The sequence below is a fragment of the Mobula hypostoma genome, chromosome 23, assembly GCF_963921235.1.
Source record: "Mobula hypostoma chromosome 23, sMobHyp1.1, whole genome shotgun sequence".
Lineage (NCBI taxonomy): Eukaryota > Metazoa > Chordata > Chondrichthyes > Myliobatiformes > Myliobatidae > Mobula > Mobula hypostoma.
In genome coordinates this window covers 26,528,723-26,550,933 of record NC_086119.1, presented here as the reverse complement: position 1 = coordinate 26,550,933, position 22,211 = coordinate 26,528,723, and the positions used below count along the sequence as shown (strand labels likewise).

General features: G+C 41.3%; 1 protein-coding gene across 3 annotated transcripts in view; it reads right to left on the bottom strand.

Annotated features, from left to right (window-relative positions):
• The window catches only part of LOC134336737 (sialate:O-sulfotransferase 1-like), a 147,732-nt gene that overhangs the window by 53,650 nt on the left and 71,871 nt on the right, over positions 1 to 22,211 (bottom strand). For all 3 annotated transcript variants that reach the window (XM_063031150.1, XM_063031151.1, XM_063031149.1), the window contains 2 exons: positions 15,858 to 15,972; positions 14,791 to 14,975 (listed from right to left, as the gene is read on the bottom strand). In XM_063031150.1, coding sequence (XP_062887220.1) covers positions 14,791 to 14,975; positions 15,858 to 15,972 — 300 coding nt within the window. The remainder of the gene's footprint in view (positions 1 to 14,790; positions 14,976 to 15,857; positions 15,973 to 22,211) is intronic.

The window sequence follows — 22,211 nt, the reverse complement described above, 5'->3', positions numbered from 1 at the left end:
TCAGAGTTGTACGTACTAACATATTCCTTTCATTTTACCAATGTCTTATGTTTTACAGAATGCATTATGTGAAGGAAGCAGGAATATTGGACATATTTTACTAGATCAGGGTTGGGGGTGGGTCAGATAGGTGTGGTTGCTGCACGTGATACACAAAAACATATAAGTTAGGACCAGGAGTGGGCATTTAGCCTTTCAAGCCAGCTCCATTATTTACCAAGATTATAGCTCATCTCAGCTCTGCATTCTGGCCTACCTACACCGAGTTTAACCCCCTATAGCCCTTTGGTTTTATCTTGCATCTTTCAACCTTAGCCTTAAAAATAAAAACATTCTGCTTCCACTTACTTTGAGGGAGAGTGTTCTGAAGATTCACAACCCTTTGGAAGAACAGAAAAATCACCATGCCACAAGGCAACTCTCACATTGAGCAGTGACCTCTATTTCTCAGAAGAAGAAACATCCTCTTCTATCCATGCTGATATAAGATCCTGAGGGTTCCGACACCTTCAGTCATCCCCACTTGCTCTTCTAAACTATAGCACATATAAGATAGCATGCCCAACCTCATCTCACAGAACATGCCAGTTCAACGTATAGATGTAATAAATTTCTCACTGATCTCACCAATTAAAGCACCTAGCAAGACTGAAATGAATGAGGATGCGAACAGAAGATGAGCGGATATTCAGTGCAGTCCACCTGTATTTGACTGGTTACTCCCTCCCTCTCACTCGAAGCTGCTGGAAGATGGCGCCGGGGTCCTGGGTCTTGGGGAAGGTGTAATCGATGCGGTTTGTAAATTGGACTCTGTAGCTCTTGTTATGATGTGTTTCTGGTTATTGGTTACTCCTTTTTTATAGTTGTTACGTTGTGCAATTTTGAGCGGGGCAGACTGGCTCTGCGGCCTACAGTAAACAACTGAGACTGCTAAACTGAACCGAACTGAACTAAACTGAATATTCCTAGATCATTTCAAAGACAATGTGATTTGATGTTTTATATTCAGTGTTTTTGCTCATTTTTGCAGCTTGCATGAAATGTTCTTTTATTTTGCGTGTTGGGTGTTTAATGTTTTCCTTGAACAGGTTTCATGTCCTGTGACTGTGGGTGGGAAGACGAATCCCAGGGTTGTAGCATTCATACTTGGATAATAAATGTACTTTGAATTTCTGACCCTTTGGACCTTCTCTGAAATGCTGCCAATGCATTAACATCTCCGAAGGGGAAGGCCCCAAATCCTCGGCTTTGCCTGTTGCTGGCAGCCAGGGATGGGGTTGAAGCGCTCGGCAGGGATGGTGCTTGGTGTCGGAGGCTCGAAGTTTTCGCACGGACTCCGCGTCGGACTGTGGTCGGGTACTTCCAGGGTGCTGCATCAGTAAGTTTGTGGCGCTGGAAGCTCATGGCAGGGAGAGTTTTCTTCCTTCTACGTCTGCGTGAGATAATTGGACTTTCAAGAGACTTTGAGGCTTTTTTTTTACCGTGCCCATGGTCTGTTCTCTATCAAATTACGGTATTGCTTGCACTGTTGTAACTATATGTTATAATTATGTAGTTTTTGTCAGTTTTTCAGTCTTGGTCTGCCTTGTGTTTCTGTGAAATCACACTGGAGGAACATTGTATCATTTCTTAATGCATGCATTACTAAATGACAATGAAAGAGGACTGCGCGTCCTCATAATCTAATCCTTCTCTAGATATCGAAACTGATGTTGCACACAGTACTCCAGGCTTGAGTTTCCCAAAGCTGAAACTGAAGCATAAACTCCAGGAATGTATTCAATTCCTCGGCAATAAACTGTATTGTTCTGATAGCTCGCCTAATGACTTGCTGAAATCAGCACTCTAGCCCTTTCTCAACCATACACTCAGACACCTAGATTGCATTACACTTCAGGTCTCTGCATTCGCCAGCCAAATGGACAATTTTTGTTTTTTATTATATTCCATTTGACAGAACTTTCACTACTCACTTAATCTATCTGTATCAGTACACGGTCGACACACACAAAATACCGGAGGAACTCAGCAGATCAGACAGCACCACCGCATGTGCTCTACAGGATCCACTAAACTGTCCAACTTTGCCACATCAGCAGGTTTAGCAACTACACCACAGGTTGTCTGAATTAATTGTAATCACCGCTGGGGCCTGGTGTTTCACCTTAACAACCAGGAAAAGATCTGTTTATGCTTGCTTTTGTTTCCTGATAACCAACCCATTTTCTAACAGCTATACAATGGGCTTCTATTTTTCACAATAGTCTCTGTTGCAGTAATGTATAAATTGCCTTTTGAAATCAAATTATTGCAATTTCACAGTTCCCCTTTATCAACAGCATGTTTCTTCTTCAACGAGCTCAAATAGATGACTTCAACATGATTTCTCTTTGACTGAACCATTGCCCTATTAGCTTGATTTTTTTTAAAAATCTTAAGTGACTTGCTAAAATGGCTTTACAAATAGCTTTTTAATATCCCCCCACCCCCCGACAGATATAGAACTAACTAGCTTGTAGTAACCTACTTTGTCTCCATTTCTGTTTCAACAATCCTTACTGGTCTGTGTCTTTTTTATTTTGGACTATTCCCTCCTGAAGGTGGAGGTAATTTTGGAGGGACAAGAGGAGTGTAAAGCAGGAAAAAAAATTATCTTTTTTTTATTGATGGAGAGAGGATTGGGAGTTACACAGATTCAAAATAGAATAAAAATGAAAAGGAGAGAAGTATCAGATTTGGAGAGAGAAAAAGACACAAGACAAAATAAATGTAACAAATTGAGTCCAAATGAAGGATCTTGGCCCGAAATGTCAACTGTTTATTCCCTACAACAGATGCTGCCTTACCTGCTGAGTTCCTCCAGCACTGTTATGCAACATTTTCAGCATCTGGAGAGTTTCTTGTGTTTGTAACACTTGAAATGATTTGTAAATTCGAACAACAGGAATTCTGCAGATGCTGGAAATTCAAGCAACACACATTAAAGTTGCTGGTGAACGCAGCAGGCCAGGCAGCATCTCTAGGAAGAGGTACAGTCGACGTTTCGGGCCGAGACCCTTCGTCAGGACTAACTGAAGGAAGAGTTAGTAAGAGATTTGAAAGTGGGAGGGGGAGGGGGAGATCCAAAATGATAGGAGAAGACAGGAGGGGGAGGGATGGAGCCAAGAGCTGGACAGGTGATTGGTAGAGGGGATATGAGAGGATCATGGGACAGGCGGTCCCCCTTGTCTTTCTCCCCGGACCTCCTGTCCCATGATCCTCTCATATCCCCTCTGCCAATCACCTGTCCAGCTTTTGGCTCCATCCTTCCCCCTCCTGTCTTCTCCTATCATTTTGGATCTCCCCCCCCCACACTTTCAAATCTCTTACTAACTCTTCCTTCAGTTAGTCCTGACGAAGGGTCTCGGCCCGAAACGTCGACTGTACCTCTTCCTAGAGATGCTGCCTGGCCTGCTGCGTTCACCAGCAACTTTGATGTGTGTTGGTTGTAAATTCTAACATATTTGTTGCATTGCATCAAATACAGCAACTCAAAGTACTAGCATGTGCTGTGAATATCTAGGATTCCTGGATCTACACTCAGTGGCCGTGTTTTTAGTTACCTCCTGTACCTAATAAAGTGGCCACTGAATGTTATGTTCGTGGTCTTCTGCTGCTGTAGCTCATCCACTTCAATATTTGACATGATGTGCTTTCAGAGATGCTCTTCTGCACATCACTGCTGTAACACGTGATTACTTGAGTGACTGTCAGCTTGAAGCAGTCTGGCCATTCTCCACTGATATCTCTCATTAACAGGGCATTTTCTCCCATGGAACTGCCGCTCACTAGGTTTCTTTTTGTTTCTTGCATCATTCTCTGTAAACACTAGAGACTGTTGTATGTGAAAATCCCAACAGATCAGCGATTTCTGAGATACACAAACCTCCTCATCTGGCATCAACAATCATTCCACAGTTAAGTTCACTTTAAGTCACATTTGTTCCCCATTCTGGTGTTTGTTCTGAATAACAGCTGAAACTGTTGGCCATGTTCGCAGCTTTTATGCAATGAGTTTCTGCCACCTGATTGGCTGATTATTTAGATAGATAGATAGATATACTTTATTAATCCTGAGGGAAATTTGGTTTCCTTACAGCCGCACCAACCAGGAATAGAGTGTAAATATAGCAATACAAAAAACCCCAACAATCAAACAACAAAATGCAAACTATGCCGGATGGAAAATAAGTCCAGGACCAGTCTATTGGCTCAGGGTGTCTGACCCTCCACGGGAGGAGCTGCACGTTCGATGGCCACAGGCAGGAACGACCTCCCGTGCCGCCTAGTGTTGTATCACGGTGGAACGTGGCCGAAGTCCAACAGTAAAAAGTTCAATATCCAGTCTACAAACACGTTCCTTGATCGTAATATACCCCGGATTGCACCATCCGTTGTTAACCAGATCAGTAAGCACCCAACTCCTTTACGCTTACCGCTGTCGGTGCACTTCCGGTCAGGCGGAATGGTATTAACCACCGAACTCCTCTTCTCCAGAAGTCTCTGTTGTCTCGACCCGGTCCTCTTTCCTCGGCTCTGTGATCCCCCTCTGCATCCACTGTGTGTTTTCCTCCAGATTTCAGCAGGGGTGTCCGCTGCTCTGTTAGCTAAGCCGGCCGGGATTTGCTGGTCCGTGGAATACACAATGCGACCTTGCTTCTGTGCCGCGTATCGGGATGTAACCATTTCCAGCACTAAAGAAAACCCAAATAAAACTCTCTCTACCAGCATGTTAGAGAGGGTGCAGCTTCGACGTGTTACCGTGAGAAAAAAAATACAAAAAATAATGTAAATTAAAAAGTTTTTTTTACAGTATCTGCATTAATAAGCAGGTGCTCAGGTGTACCTAATAAATTGGCCACTAAATGTAAATAAGGATGATCAAATTGTTCATTTTTAAGGACAAAGACCTGGATTAGCAAGACATTAAAATTATGCTATTCAAAAGGTTTCTTATAGTCTGAATTACAAGCCTTAATTTTTCGTTAAGCTCACAGCAGAAAGTTTATGTACATATCCAGCAAGTTCTTTAATATAATGAGCAAGCTAAAGGGAAACCCCTGCGTAAAGCAACTGATGAGGTGGCACAAACCAAACAGAAAATCTAGAGTTTTACAAATCTCAGCACAGGCTGCAATCGACTGAATTTGCTCATCAATTTGCACATTAATTATGGAACATTGCATTATTTTTCCAAGCAAGAAGTGACATACAATGTATCATTTTGCAACATCATTTAACCAAAGCCATGAGGAAAACAGTTACTCTTGTCCTCTGGCAAGTCCCATTCACCCATCCTCCCTCTAGTTTCAGACCAACTATACTTCATTGACTAGCAGGCTTCAAATTTAACAGTTTCAGAATAGCATCACCCATTGCTATATTCCTCCTAATGTCTGTAACCTCCTGCAACACTGTATTTCCCCAAGCCCTCCGTTTTACCACTTAATTGCGGCCTCTTGCCTTTCCCTAACGCTATTGTGTAAAGACATTAGAAACTTTGTTTTTAGGCCTGGTCAGATTGCCCAGATCTTACACACTGGATTTCCCTCTCTAAACCCCTCTGTCTCTCCTTAAATATTTAACCCTTTTTGAAAACTTTAGGCTGCCTGTCCTTTGTAGCTTGGGGCTAAATTCTGACTGCAAAATGCTGTAAACTTCTCCCTGTAAGATTTATAAGATTAGCTTTATTTATCACATGTGCATCAAAACATACAGTGAAATGCGTCATTTGCATCAAATCAATGAGGATTGTGCTGGGGCAGCCCACAAATATCGCGATGCTTCCAGCACCAACATAGCACGTCCACAACCTACTAACTCTAACCATGTGCTTGTCTTTGGAATGTGAGAAAAAACCAGAGGACATCCATGCTGCTGCACAACCCTGCTGACTCACTTCCATAAAAACATTTTTTTTTGATAAAGGCAAGTTTTTGTTAAGGTGTCAGATAACATGACACAGAAGTGCTATTTTGTAACTCAGCATTTATTTGCCCCATGCATGGTTTAGAAGGTTTGAAATTTTCCTCTCTGGTTTTCCAAACACAGTGCTCACAACAGGACATAGGTCCTAGAATCGGTGCAGTTGCATCCAAAGGCGTGATATGGTTGTTTGAATGCCCCTGCGGGCAGTTAACTGAGAATGCAAGGCCTACTTTGTTGATCCTTAAATTCCTTGGGCACATCCAGGCCTATCAAGTTCAGTGCCTCGATCTACCTAAACATAGGTAGATCTTTATGTTACAGACCCCCTGCTGAGTCTTTCCCTTGCTTCCCCCCACTCCCCAACAATCCAATCCCATCTTGTCCATGACCACACTTTCCACACCCCCACCTCACCCAGCCCTCCACCCCTTCATTGATGCACCAACTGTTCCTCTACCCCATTCCCTCTCCACCCATTTCATCGCACGTGAGGTCTTGGGCCTCATGCGGAATATAAAGTTACTGTCAAGGGCCCTTACATGAAAGATATGTTAACCACTGTGCACCGCCAAATTAATGTATGGAAATAAATGTGTTCAGTATACAGTATTGGGCAGTACTTTGCAGCTTCAGGGCAGCTAACAGCTTCTGCCGTTACTTAACTGCCTTTTGATTGGATATTTTGTTGGCTGATTGTTCAGAACCCGCCACTGGATGTCTCACTAACCAATGAGAATGGAGAACCATGAAAATAATGCAGGGACTGAGAAGGAAATGTCATTGAGAACAGGTGAATTCTAAGTCAACTGAGATGCAGCAGAATTCAGAACCGTGTTTTAACAGCAGCAAGCTCTATGAGCAGAGAGGGGTAGGTTCTGTTGGGAAAAGCAAAGATTTCAGATTCCCTGCATACTATGGAAGTTGCCATAATATAATATAGTATAATATAATATCCGGCCAGCCTCTTTCCCCTCTCCCCACCATTTTATTCTGGCATCTCCCCCCTTCTTTTTCAGTCCAGAAGAACATTGACTGTTTCTTCATTTCCATAGATGCTGCCTGACCTGCTGAGTTCCTCCATCATTTTTTATGTGTTTCTTTGGATCTCTAGCTTCTGAAGACTTTCTCATGTTTACTGAAGTTGATCTTATTGGTTGGTTTTAGTCTTCTAATCTGTGGTGAGCACCTCCAGAGCAAGTTGTATGTTATGCTTCTCTGGAAGTGTGGGAGCCCATTGACCATAGATGTGAGATTTGACACCTCACCTCATTGAAAGAGGATGATTTGAGGGACTGAGGGACTGGGAATTGGGAGCACAAGGTGGGAATCGCTTACTTTCCTGTAGTAGCTGTCTTCACCTGCCTTTAGCTCCCAGCTTTCCTAGGTTCTATTAAATTTACAAAGTATGCTAGGTCAAAAGTGTTAGTGTCAATAACTTACTGACCTAATTGAGCCATAGAGCCTTACAGTACAGAAACAGACCCTTTGGCCCATCGAGCCTGTGACAAACCTGTTATTCTGCTTAGTCCAATTGACCAACACCTGGATTTTCACCCTCCATTCGTCTTGCATCCATGTACTTATCCAATACCTTTCATAAATGTTGCAATCAAACTCAGATACACTATGAACTGAACTGACTCTTTCTTGTCCAGCCTCTTTTAAACCCAGGTTGGAGCTGGACTTCAAATATATCCGCAGAAGAGAAGATGGCAGCGCGATGCAGCGCGCAGCCGCCACTCTGGAATGAATGTCGGTTATCTGTCAAGTAGGATGCTGTGCACAATCCTGATTTGATGGAGACGGATGTGAGAAGCACGGAGGAACATTTGGTGAAACTTCTGAAATGCCTGTTTCACTGCCGCTGCTACTGTGCGATCCAGAATCTCCAGAGGGGAAATCCCTGAATCCTCGGCTTTGCCTGTTGCTTGGCGGCTGGGGCCGGGGTCGAAGCACTCGGCAGAGATGGTGCTCGGTGTCGGAGGGCTGGTTGGAGGCTCGAAGTTTTCGGACGGACTCAGAGTCGGCTGTGGTCGGGTGCTTCCAGGGTGCTGCATCGGCAAGTTTGCGGTGCTGGAGGTTCATGGCAGGGAGAGTTTTTCTTCCTTCTACCGTCTGCGTGAGATAATGCGGCTACCGGAACGTTGAGACTTTTTTTTACCGTGCCTATGGTCTGCTCTTATCAAATTACAGTTTTGCTTTGCACTTCTGTAACTATATGTTATAATTATGTGGTTTTTGTCAGTTTTAGTCTTGACTGTCTTGTATTTCTGTGATATCATACTGGAGAAACATGGTATCATTTCTTAATGCATGCATTACTAAATGACAATAAACGAGGACTGAGTGTCCCCATAATCTAATCTATATGTTTTTAAAAAGACGTTGCTGTGGGAATGTGTGGCGATACGTGCAGTCTGTCCCCAGCATATCCTTGGGTTGTTAATGCAAACAACATATTTCTGTGTGTTTTGATGTACTGTGCATTTGCTAAATAAATGAATCTGAATTCTCAATTCTGACTAAGATTACAGTCCATACAGAAAGAGAATATTAATCGAAAAGAAGAACAATTTGAAATTTTGCCTCTATTTACTCATGGTAATTACTTTCAGTATCAGGGAGGATTTTTATAATGCAATATCTATCACTTCATCAAAAGCTGAATGTAGACAGTGGCAGAAAAAAGCTGAGGGTCAGTGTTAATTCTGCACATCTCATGCACCTCCCAGATAATGAGAAACTAACATTGAAGTAGTGCATCTTACATTATATTTTGATTTCTAAATAAAATATGATAACACAGATGGATTCTAGTTTAAAAGCATAAATTGCATTTGTAGAACCACAGGACCTGCAAAAATAGCTAACAGGCATCAAGGGAGCTTTCAGATTACAAGCATTTTCTCTCCCTGGTGCAGGATATATACACAAAACAATCACATTGTAAGTAATTTTTCTACGATGATCTATTCCTTAAAGGTGAACTTGATGCTTTTTTAGATGAAGGAAACAAAATGAAGAGATCAAGACCATCAGTGTTAGAGGTTAAAATAGCAAAACAGGTGAAATAAACCAGAATGTAGAGTTAGCTTAAGGTTTCAAGGATCCATAGATCCTCTGAGAAAGAGGAGATGGGGAGATAAGATAATCATAGGTTTTGAGATCCTATGAAAGTATTCAATCAAGTAGCTATGACCTGTCTTTTCTAAAGTTCAGAGGGACCAACAAAAGAATCAAAGACCAAAAAGGACTAGAAAGGACAAAAAAGGGAGAAAGTTCAGACTCATTTGAAAGAAAGATCAAGAAACTTAATGGATCAGAAATGCTGACTTGCTCTAACTATTGCAGGTTAGAGCAGATGTGCAATCTTTGAAAATGAAACAAAATGTACAAGGTCATCGCCATTGCCCAAACCTTTCAACATACATTTAGTGGCCACTTTATTAGGTACACCCCATGCCTGCTCCTTCACACAAATACAGTGGATTCCTGTAAATTGGGACACATTGGGACCTGTGCATTTTGGCCCAATTAAGTGGCTGTCCCAAATGGCCAACGTTATATGGAAATGGTTAAAATAGTATAAAAAAAGACAACCTATCATTCCACTGAGGAACAAATTATATCATTTGAAATACAGAACAAACCAGAATATTACCAATGCTATTGCAGTGCTATAAAACCATGTCTTAGTTCCTAATAGTCATCAATAGACAAATTTATTCAGGGTGTGCTAGTTTTGATTGACTGTAAATGAGCAACATCAGGGCAGACACCTAGTACAGATTATAGACCTGTGTTCATACAATACTTTCGATGTTTGCATCTTACAAGTTTTCATTTTCATTGTAGCATTCAAAGTGAGTGTCAATACATTCAAATTCTTCATTGTTCCTAACCTGTTGAAGTAGTGACATTGTTTCACTTTCACTCCCCAGCCATTCCTGGCATCTCCAGGCCTGAATGCATGTAACCGTAGTGAGCAAAATAATTATGAATTGTCTTACTGCTTACTGCTTCTTTCTTGCTTATTATCAGTGACAAAAATCATGGCTTTTCGAACAGAAACACTTGCAACTGATGCCGTTTGAAGACTGTTCTCACTAAGTAGTGTAGTGTTTAATGGCCACACGACGTGCACGCAACTGACACTAGTTAGAACATTTTTGGCAACAGCTGTCTGTCCCAATTAAGTGGCACAGTGTCTCAAATTAACAAAGGGAATTTTCTTCATTTGCTTTTGTTCTTTAAGAGTGGTCCCAAACAAGTGGCTGCCCTAACTAACCGATGGCGCAATAAACTGGAATCCACAGTCCCTCATTGAATGGAAAGTAACTAGATGATGGAAGTTGAACTCATTACCCTGACCTCTGTCCTCTGCTTTGGAAGTCCCCGATCACATGAGGACTGTAAAGATAGCATTAGGTGGAAGTAGAGAGAAATCAGCAACTGTCAAACTATCCACTTCAAAAAAAAATTGAAAGTCTCCTGTTCCAATTAAGGGGCACATTGTCCCAAATAAATGAAGAGAATCCCTGTTATTTCCTCGATTAGTTTTTGTTCTTTAAGAATTGTCCCAAATTAGTAGCAGCTCCAATTAACTGACAGCCCAATTCAGATATTTCAGATATAGGAGAATTAGACCATTCAGCCCATCAAGTCACTTCACTATTTCATCATGGCTGATCCATTTCCCTCTCAACCCCAATCTCCTGCTTCCCTCCCGTAACCTTTCGTGCCCTGCCTATTCAAGAACCCATCAACCTCCACCTTAAATACACCAAATGACTTGGCTTTCACTGCCGCTGGTCGCAATTAATTCCACAGATTAATTATCCGCTGGCTAAAGAGATTCCTCTCCATCTCTATTCTAAATGGACGCCCCTCTATTCTCCTATGTCTTATGGTCTTGAGGAATGGACGTGAAATCGCTGCTGCAGGGCAAGTTCAAGAAACAACTTTACTCAGTCGACAAGCATTATTTATAAAAAGACTGACTGGCCTCTGGAACAGAGCAAAGTCTTGGCATTGTAATGATGACATTCTGTAAACAAAAAAAGCAGATGCCTTCAGTATCAGCTCAGAGAGGATATATTACAAGCTTCGGGAGATGTTGGTTTGTACAACCGCAGGGGTGAATCCATGTAGTTTTCCTCAGCTCTCTGATTGGTCTCCACCTGATATTATTTAGTGGCAAACATTTAAATTTCAGAAGGAATGATATTGCCGTATTATAATTTGCATCTGGCTTTTGTGCTGAAAGACATGACTACCCAGGGAAAAAAAGACCATCTGTCCTAGCTGTGCCTCTCAAACTTTTATATGCTTCTATCAGATCTCCCTCAGTCTCTGGCACTCCAGAGAAAACAATCTAATTTTGTCCAAACTCTCCTCATAGCCAATACATTCTAATCCAGGCAACATCCTGGTAAACCTCTTCTGCACATCCTCCAAAGCCTCTACGACCTTCCTGTAAGGTAATGACCAGAAATGCACAGACACAGCACTCCAAATGTGACCTAAAATGTAATACGACTGCAAGGTTTCAAGCATTCCGTCTCTTTTTTTGTCTTCACATATATGGTCTGACCCGCTAAATATCTCGAGCAATTTTTTAAAATATATATTTCAGATGCAGAACATCTGCATTCTTTGGCTTTTTGCTTTGAAATCTGAATGGGCTCTTTCAGACCCAGGGAGGATCATGGTGTAGTTGCTATAAAATAGGCTGAGGACACCAATTATTACAGGGATTTTGGCTTGTGACTGACTGGATGGTAACAATATATAATTTACAGAAAATTCCTGGGAGATAGACTGTGAAGAGCTCTTACATAAACAGTGCACACTTCCTTTGAACTCTTCATGTTTCACGTATATAAGACAATACACTCTGCAATGGACTTTTTAAAAGGTCAAGAACCCTTGACTGAGCACACATAATTTACACATGATCCTCTCCAAACCATGAGCAATCTCTACTTAAAGTCAGTGGTTGACAAATTTAATGATAATTGCTTTAATTTCAATCAGTTTAATGTGGAGTATTTATTGTACTCTCAGCAAATCACAGAAACTGCACATAACAGACCTATGTAAGAAATTTTGTTTTCCAGACTGTTGGAAAAGAAAATGTAGGAAAGTTCTCATACAGCAGTAAATTGACTAAAAATTTACCATTAAATCAACTAAATTTCTATTTGGTAATTTAAGATGATGTTCTGATCAAGAAATGCAGTTAAATCTGTCCATTCTCCAGTATTTGTTTTCAAGAACTGCATAAAGTTAGTGGAAGGAGATTGTGCACAAGTTCTAACCACGTGTACATCAGCAAACTTTCCATCCTGACAGTCATGGCATCAGCTGAGATCACATTATGTCTGATGTCCCACCTTCCCCTCCCATTCATTGCTGCCAGTCCATCTCTCTGCTCCCACTTCAAGTGGAGGAAGACTTTTCAATTCCCAGTGGAAGATAGGACGATCTGCCTCTCCACTCCTAGTGGAGGCCTGGGCACTCTATTTGCCATATCCAGTGCCAGAATGAACACTCCCAGGCTGCTGGATCATGTTTCCGTTCCTGCCACCTTGATTAAACTTTGATCCAGTCAACAGCTTTTCAGCAGTGCTGGAAAACATAAAACACTCCAAGAAATCTATGGTCTGAACTATGGTACCCATGAATCTCACAGTACTCTGCAGCTCCACTGACATCTGTGGTCTGTTGGGAAAGATACAAGTTTGAAATCTATTCTGGGCTGTCATGACATCAGCTGAGATCACATTGCACCTGTCACATTGTCTCTGATGTCCCACCTTTCACTCTCATTCCTGCAGCCAGACTATCTCCCTGCACCCACTTCAAGTGCCAGGAAGGCTTCTCAATTCCTAGTAGAGCACAGCATACTCTACCCCCACCCCCACCCCCACCCCCACCCCACAACTACCAGTGCTGGTCTTGGTGCTCCACCTGCCTCAGATTTCTCACATTGTGCACCTCGTGCTAGTGGTTACAAATTTCAGTTGCTGGTTAAATCGAGAGCAGATACTGGAGTTTTCACTGAAGGTACAGTTGTTCCTAAAATTAAGTACCCCAAAAAGGAGAGCTACTTATACACAAACGTGGCTAATGCACCAGAATTTAATCTATTTGTTGTATTACCTTGTTTTACAAAAAAGAAAAGCTATCCTGAAGCACTTCTGGTGAGAATGGCTGGCAAGCTAGCCACCGAGGGAATGTCCATCATAAACACAAAGTCATATTATAATGACTTATTGAAGACAATGGTGCTGATTATATTTCAACAACTATTAATAAATAGATGATAATTTAATCCCAGGTTTTGGATGCCGTTGCCTCCAAGATTCAATGTATAAGTGTCAATATGCTGAAATGAGGCAGAGAGGGCTGTACTGATGTGATTATACAACTCATTTTGTACTATCAACTAGGTAGGAATTTCTAAACAAATAAATATTTTCTGTTCTACAATGGTAATTCAAATATGAACTCAAATTAATGGTTATGGTACCCAATTTGTCTCCTCTTTAGAAGAAGTCTGGGATCTTGCCCCAAGAGGAAATTGAAAAGGAGGCCAGTTGGCTCAGTCAGTACAAGACTCATGACTACAAGACTCTTAACCTCAGGGTCGGTCGTTCAAGCCCCATGTTGAGCAAATTATGAGATTACACACTGACACACTCAGTAGAACTTTTGCCCGAAGCACCAGAGACCTGGGTTCAAACCTAGCCTCACAATGTGCAGTTTGCACCTTCTCCAAGTGACTGCATGAGCTTTTTCTGGCTGCTCTAGATTCCTCCCACATCCCAAAGACCTACAGATTAGTTGGTTAAATGACCACTGTAAATTCCCCCTGATAGGTAAGAGTGGTGGAATCTGGGACAGTTAACGTAAACGTAGAGAGAGTTTTTAAAATGGGCTCATTGTATGATTAGAGTAAAATATAGGTGTTTTCATGATCTATGCAGAAAATGTTGATCAAATGAGCATTGTACGCAAGCGCCATCTTGACCGGAAAGGTGGTCAATGTTGGAGTGAACTTGTCTGTGGAAGGGCCCGTTTCTGTGCGGTCTCTCTTTTTGACTCCACATCTGTCCTTTTAGGGAAAGTGCGAGCAAAGCAGAAGCTACTAACCTTACGTTGACGCAAACATAAGGAAATTTGCAGATGCCGGAATTTCAAGCAACACACATAAAAATTGCTGGTGAACGCAGCAGGCCAGGTAGCATCTATAGGAAGAGCTACAGTCGATGTTTCGGGCTGAGATCCTTTGTCAAGACTAACTGACTATCTTACTATCTTTTCTTTCAGTTAGTCTCGGCCCGAAACGTCGACTGTACCTCTTACTATAGATGCTGCCTGGCCTGCTGCGTTCACCAGCAATTTTTATGTGTGTAACCTTACATTGAAAGGCTTTCCTTAGAAGATGGATAACTTATGCTGGGACAAAAACCAACAAGCAGATGAAGAAGAAGATGATTCATCAAGGGGACCCTCAGAGACATAATGAGGACAGATCATTTTGGTTTCAGCTTTGGAACCTTTTAAAGAAATACTCATATTTCCTGGCAACATACAGCTGTTTCCCCATATTCGCATCACAAAGAACGCATAAAAATAATAGATAAAATCATGAATTAATATACAGTGAAGAACGTGCCATAAATAAATAAATACAGGTAAATTGGCTGAAGTTTTTAAGCCACTAAAGGGTTTAAGGTACTGCTACATGAATTAGCACCATTCTATAACTTGCTGTTGGATGATGCTCCTTTAAGTATTTCCAAGAACGAAACATACATCGTTTGCTGCTTGGTCGAAGGTCTTCTACTTTGTACACCGACAGTCGATTAACACCACCACAGATTGTGTGCTTCTCCCCTTTACACTCCATGTTGCAATCACCCTGCTTTGCACTGGCGGAGGTCACTCGATTTCCACAGTAACATTCTGCGCCATATTCCAAACCAGCATAAAGGTAACCTCTGTGAAGACAAATTTGCCATCAGATTACAAAGGAAGTCTTTTAAAAAAGAGAGCGTGTTCTAAAATGATCTGATTCTCATCACAAACTGACTCCGATGATCCTGCAAGCTAGGAGCACCATCTTATCACCCAACAGCTTCTGCTCTTCTCCCACCCCCCACTCTTTTATTCTGACTTTTGCTCTCTTTCTTTTCAGTTTTGGAGAAGGGTCTCTGGCCAAGGCATCAACTGTTCATTTCTCTCCCTACATGCTGCCCAAACCACCGAATTTGTCCAGCATTTTTTATTTTGTTGTGCTGCAACTTAATGTATGTTGCTTTTCCTTAAGGCATTGTCTCTAAGTTCATAAAATGAGTGAAGACATAGTCACATACCCCAACAGATTTAAGATGTTACGCAATTCACAACATAAAGGACGTTAATACAAACATCGTAAGACATAGGAGCAGAATTAGGCCATTCAGCCTATCAAGTCTTCTCCGCCATTCCACCATGGCTGATCCCAGATCCCACTCAAACCCATACATCTGCCTTCTCGCTATATCCTTTGATGCCCTGATACATTTCCCAACACTGTATTCCATCTGCCACTTCTTTGCCCATTCTTCCAATTTGCCGAAGTCCTGCTGCAATCACATTGCTTCCTCAACACTACCTACCCCTCCACCTATCTTCGAATCACCAAAGGTCATTTAAAGGACTGGTGACATTAGCTGGATGAAGAGAGGACCAGACCAGACATTTTAAGACCAACCAGTCCTTTTACAAATTCAGTATAACTTTAATAGAGTTCCTCTCATAGTCACAGCTATTTAGGAAAAATGCAGGAATGTGAAAAAAGGTAAATACATAAAATTGATGTTGAACACATCTTCCCTTACCTTTCTGCACAACTGTCTTGACACTGTGAAACCGTCATTTTACGGAAGTCATAAAACACCGCTCCTTTCAGAGCCTTCTCCTTCAGTTCATCTCTGAAGCATCCTATGTGTGTTGCTGTAAAGAAGAACAAAGCTGCCTTAAATTCCACATCACACTTGCTGCTTCAGATTCTAAGGATGATTTATTTGAAACAGAATACTGAAAATTTAATGCTGAAACTAAATTTCATTCAAATATTCAAAGAAAAATTTTTGGTTTTCAGCTGACTTTCATTAACTCAGTCAACTGTTTGGTGCTGATAATAACAATTGCCTTGATTTACTGTGATGCCTCTGTCTGGTGAAGATATAATGCAATGGATGATGAATGTACTACATGACATCTATTAATGGGCCTTTTTTTCCTATCATGGCATTACTTAATGTGGACTTTCTCTTCAACATTCCATGATATTTTACATAGGAACTTACTGTGACAAAATACTGGTTTCATAAGCAGACATCCAATGATAAAAATGAGAAAAAATGAAAATTTACACATGTAATACCCTGCAAAAACTCATTTCAGGGAGGTAGCACCATCAATTTGCGGGAGACTTCCGGGAGAGGTGTGATGTCTACAATAGAGTAGCTCCTTAGCAGCTAGCCAGCTAGTTTAAATAACGTTAGCTATGCTAATGAACGAATGACACCTGTTAAACTCACCTCAACATGTCTTTTACAGTCTTAACCCACCATGGGCAATAGAAAAAAACACCATTGCAAACAGTGCAGCGAGCAACACTGTCATTATTTTTGACCCCTATTAGGCAGGGGTACACTTTAGTGTAGCCTGGGGTGACGTATGTTTTATGTATATTTTTGGAACACTCTGCAATGGCGCACTCTCGCTCGCTCGCTCTCTCTCTCTCGTGGTCGCTCGCGCGCTCGCTTGCTTTCTCTCTCGCTCGCTCTCTCTCCCTCTCTTGCTTGCTTTCTCACTCAGTCGCTCTCTCTCGCTTGCTTTCTCTCTCTCGCTCGTGTGCACGCTCTCTCTCTTGCTCTCTCGCTCTCAAAAAAATTGATTTCCGTGATATTGTATATAATTTGCGGGCATCAGGGAGCCACTATTAATATGCGGGAGACTCCCAGAAGTTCCGGGAGAGGTGGGATGTCTGTAATACTTAGATGTTGCTTAGCAGAGAGGTTGTTTTGAAGTAGTTCAGACCTACCAACCAACAGACCCACTTTTAACTCCTGTGACAAAATTATCTTGCATCCATGAGGTTAAGCTGCAAGTGTATGCATTCTAATTTGTTAAAAGACAAGTCAGTTGATGACATACCATTTCAAGAATCACTTTTGAGAGGAAGACAGGTAATTCAGTTTAACTGTGCCTGATACTACTGCAAGTTGCCAAAAATTAGGCAAATTAGTAAAAGCATTATCCTCTAGTGCGAATTTGCTAATTTTTGCTACATCAGTTTCTTGCCTGTGGGATTCTTAGTTCAAGTTCCCCAAGAGGTAAATGGCATTTAAAGTTCAAAGTGCTGTACATTGATTATCAAAGAATACACAACTTATCAAACTTTGAGATTTGTTTGCTCACAGGTAGCCACAAAGCAAGAAACCCAAAGGAACACAGTTTAAAAAAAATTTTAAAAGAAGGCCAACACCCGATGCACAAGAGAGAGGGAAAAAAATACAGATCATGCAAACAATTGAGCAAGCGACAACATTCTGCACCAAACTGCCCTCAGATCTGAGCCCCGGAGCAGCCCAGAGTAGGCTTATAAGTTCATCATATGAACAGGCATGAAGCACAGCAGCCGAGGCTGTCTTCGTAGCTTCAGTGCCACGGAGAGAGGAGTAACCATTGTGGAGAGTGAGCAAAGTCGGCTCTCGCCTCGGATCCAGACACCCTGTTTTTTCTGGGCCAGTGTTTAAATCGACCAAACAATGGATTGTACCTCGCATTGTACCTGGGAACCACTGCAGCAACAGACTCTGGCACCTGAAAAGAGCAGTGAAGATCGCGGAGAGACAGCGAAGTCGGCTCTCACTTCCGATCTGGGCCTGCATTTAAATTGTCTAAACAGCGGATCATGCCTCACAGTAGGACCTGGCGGCTGTGAAGCCTTGAACAGGCCACCCAGCGACTTGCTCCGGGCTCAGATTTCACCGCGCAGCCTGAAGCTGTTCTCAAGCTCTTCAAATCTGCTCGGTGTGGTGCCCAGAGCAATCCAACCTCACGCCCAGGGAAGTTGTACGGACAACAGAACTCCTCTGCTGCAGCCCCGACTTCTCCTCTCCGAATGGCTCACTCCATTTGCATTGGTTCTGCAACAAACCAGCCCAGCTTGTTCCCCAAACTCACCTCGCCATCGCTCATCCCTGTCTGTTTGGGGGGATAATTTAACACAATTTACCTCAGAAAAGATGTTTTTATTGATATCTTAGTCGAATTTCTTGCCATTTGAACTACCTGTAAGCTGTTGCATGTGTTTGGTAGCACCATTATAACCGGAAGTCTAAATTATTTCACTTTAACTTACTTCTTTACATTTAATGTGAAAATGATATTATTGTGTGCTTTATGAAACTTAATTCTTTTTTAATTTTGTTGTTCAGGTTAAAAAATGGCCCTAAAGTCAAGGTAAAGGTTTGCAAGATTTCAGAATTGTACCTTGAATTTAACAACTAGCGTAATTTGCATTTCTTTTCATCAATTGACTTTCTCTTGGGAGAAATGTCCAAGATGCAAAACCACTACCCAAAACTTGCAACTACAATGCGGACAGTAGCATAGTCGTGGAGTTATACAGAAAAAAAGCCTTTGGCCTACATCCCTCTAAAGTTTCCTGTCCATGTCCAAGTTATCTTTTTGTCAAAAGTATTGTAATTATAACTGCCTCAAACACGTTCTCTGGCAGTTCATTCCATATACCCACCACCCTCTGTTTGAAAATTTGCCCCTCAGGTCCCCTTTAAAAATCATTTGCTGACGAATCATAAAACTGTGCTCTCTGCTCTTAGACCCCAATCTCATGTTAGAAAAAAAGGCGGACTTTCTATCTGTGCCCTTCATATAAAATCTTTGAGGTCACCTGATTCCTCTTTGCTCCCTGGTGTGCCTGCAACTATGACCTATGGTCCTCGCAATATCGTTATGAATCTTTCCTGCACCCTCTTTGGATTAAAATTACATCCTTACTACAGTGTGGTGGCCTGTAAAACAGATTAAATTATAAATATATTCAAGGTATTTTATTTTAAGGAGTACTAAAGCAGCACACCATTATTACAGCTTCAAAGAAAAACGAACATACTGTAACAATTTAACATTCTGTGCTGAATGCTTGCGAATCCCAAAAGGATTTATTTACAAAGAAACACGCCTTGAAATTGTACAAGCAAATGCATTAATGCAAATAAAATAAATAGCTTAAAAGTAAAAGGTGCTCGTATTTTTGAAGAGCCGTTCACCACCTCAGTTCATTCCAGTGCACTTTGCAGCATTAGAGCAGCTTTGGTCACTGTTGTAATAAATTTAAAAAATGACAGCCCATTTGTGTGCAGCAAAGAGCAATGTCTCATTTTATTCTGAACCTAGTCTCTCCCCAGCCCTCCCTTGTTCTCTATGTACATGCACACAGGCTGCTGCTCTGTTGGTACCACCATAGTCAGGAACAGGTTTGGATTAGATTAGATTAGATTAGATTATGAGGACACGCAGTCCTCTTTTATTGTCATTTAGTAATGCATGCATTAAGAAATGATACAATATTCCTCCAGTGTGATATCACAGAAATACAGGACAGACCAAGGCTGAAAAACTGACAAAAAGCACATAATTATAACATATAGTTACAACAGTGCAAGCAGTACCATAACTTGATGAAGAACAGGCCATGGGCACAGTAAAAAATGTTCAAAGTCTCTTGAAAGTCCCACATCTCACGCAGACGGTAGAAGGAAGAAAACTCTCCCTGCCATGCCCGACCACAGTTTAGATTAACTATTTTAAAAAGAAGCTTTCTTACCTTCCCTCTCTACCAAAACTCATCTCATCAATCTCATTCACTTCAATTGATTATTCACCACTTACTCAATACAGGTGACACCCCCCCATTATCCCCAAATTAAGCGGGAGTGGATTTTTGTCCTCCCCCAGCCGGAGATGTAGTGGAATTAACACCAGACTTTGAGGCAAATAGTCCCGAGTTTGAATCCAGCCAGCTTCTTGCACGCTTTCCATCTGTGCTGGGTTGAACATCGAGCTGGCAACTTAGCCTCCTAAAAAACAGTCAAATGCTACGGAAATGGAAAAATAGCGCCTGATGCGCCACGAGGCCTGAAAAAGGGCAACAACAACATTTTGTCCTTAAAAAATCATCCACATCATGATTTTCCATAAGGTAAAGATATGTCACCGGCACGTGTCAAAAAATAACAGTTGGTTTAAAAATAAGTTTATTAATTGACTTCTTTTCACAAAAAATTTCATCAGAGAAAATTTTTATTCCACAGCCCAGATTGTTTGGAAGCAGCTTACGAATTCTGTAATGGTGAAAGTCTATTACCTACAGTGCAGTGTGTTGGGGAGGGGGTGGGGGTTGTACCTGTATTTAAAACTCCTATGAATGATTAAACTTCACTCAAAGATGACGTTGCTTTTGAAATGGTAGGGTTTCAATCTAGATTGATGAGGTAGGTGGCTATACAGAGTAAAAGGTAAGAAAGTCTCCTTCCAAAATGAGTAATCCAAGCCTGCTCCAATAGGCATAATGTACGTTTGTATGTTGAAGTTCGATTTCACTGGTTAAGTATTTGCTTAATTATGTTTAGCACAAGCTATTCTTTATAACAAAAGCCACAACGGCAATGACACAAAAACTTGATTTATCTGCTGCTGCGCTTTCTCTTGGATTATGACTACAGAAGACACGAGGAATGTTAATTTGTGAAAGGAGAATAACAACTCTTCAGAAGAGGTTAATACTGTGTCGTCACTCTCTTGAAGTGCACCCTGTTCAAGTGAACCTAATTTGTACAATGCATTTTGAAATGTCAACAGGGCAAAATGACAAACTGTTATATCATTTACCAAATTAGTATGAGTTAAAGGCTTATTAAAGATAATTAAAAAGCAATCAAGAAGCTTTTAATCTGCTGCAATGAATGTCAATTAGTCCAGTAAATCTACCACCGATGAACATGCCTGCCATTTGTCGGATGCAGTTGTTTAAAAAATCTTGCACAGATGTTTCAACTGTGGGATGCAATTCTGACCCCAAAAATTTTTGAAATAAAATAATGTAGTCAAAACAAACTGTTTAGGGAGTCAATGGAGAATGTGGTAAAGATCTGAAATACAAGTTGGATTATGAAGTACTTACAAAAGCTGCAGATGGTCACAGCAGTGATATCTGGTGTGTGGAATTAATGTCTGTGATATGATAGTGTCATCCCAGTGTGTGGTGTAAAAGAGGATTCTATTCCTGTTGTTACCCTCCTGTGAAACACCATGAGACTTTGTCTTACATTAAAGATGATGTACATCTTCATTTCTGTTTACGTCAGTAGTTATAGTCCAGCTCAGCGCTCACAAAGTGAGCTTGGGTAAAGCCTTGTGCGGGAGCTGTCCTTCAAAAATGGATACACCAAATGGCGTTGCTTGTGCGCGCCTCACTGCATCTGCAGGACTTGGATGTGGAGTAGGATCCACAATTCCCCATGTTGGCTCTTGGCCTGACAGCTTGGGTGTAGATATTGCTGAGGGCCTTTCTAGTTGCCCCCCTCCCACCTCCAATGTTTCTTCTGGAAACTAGTCAGTCACTTTAATGTCAAGTGCCTGTGCCTTAAACTATAAAGTAAAGTGGTTAAATATTCCTCTGTGAGCTCTACTCTAACTTCTGTAAGGAGGGGTTGGACAAACTTGGGTTGTTTTCTCTGGAATGCCAAAGGCAAAAGCAAGTTTATAAAATTATTTAAGGCATAGATAAGATACATAGTCCAAAATTTTTCCCAGGATAAAAATGTCAAATAGAGGTCATGCATTCAAGGTCCTCAGTGTTCAATATACTAATTATATTGAGTATGTTAAGTAACCTAATAATACAAAAGTTCTCAGTATTATTTATTTTTTATTTGCACTGTTTGTCTTCTTTTGCACGTTGGTTGTTTGTCAGTCTTTCTGTGTAGATTTTCAGTGATTCCATTGTATTGCTTTGTGTTACTGCAAGAAAATGAATCATAAGGCGTTATACAGTGACATACGCACTTTGAACTTTGAAGGTGAGAGGAGAAAAGAATTCAGAGGAGATGTGCAGGACAAGTTTTGTTTTAAATATACAGTGCCTGGAAATGCTCTGC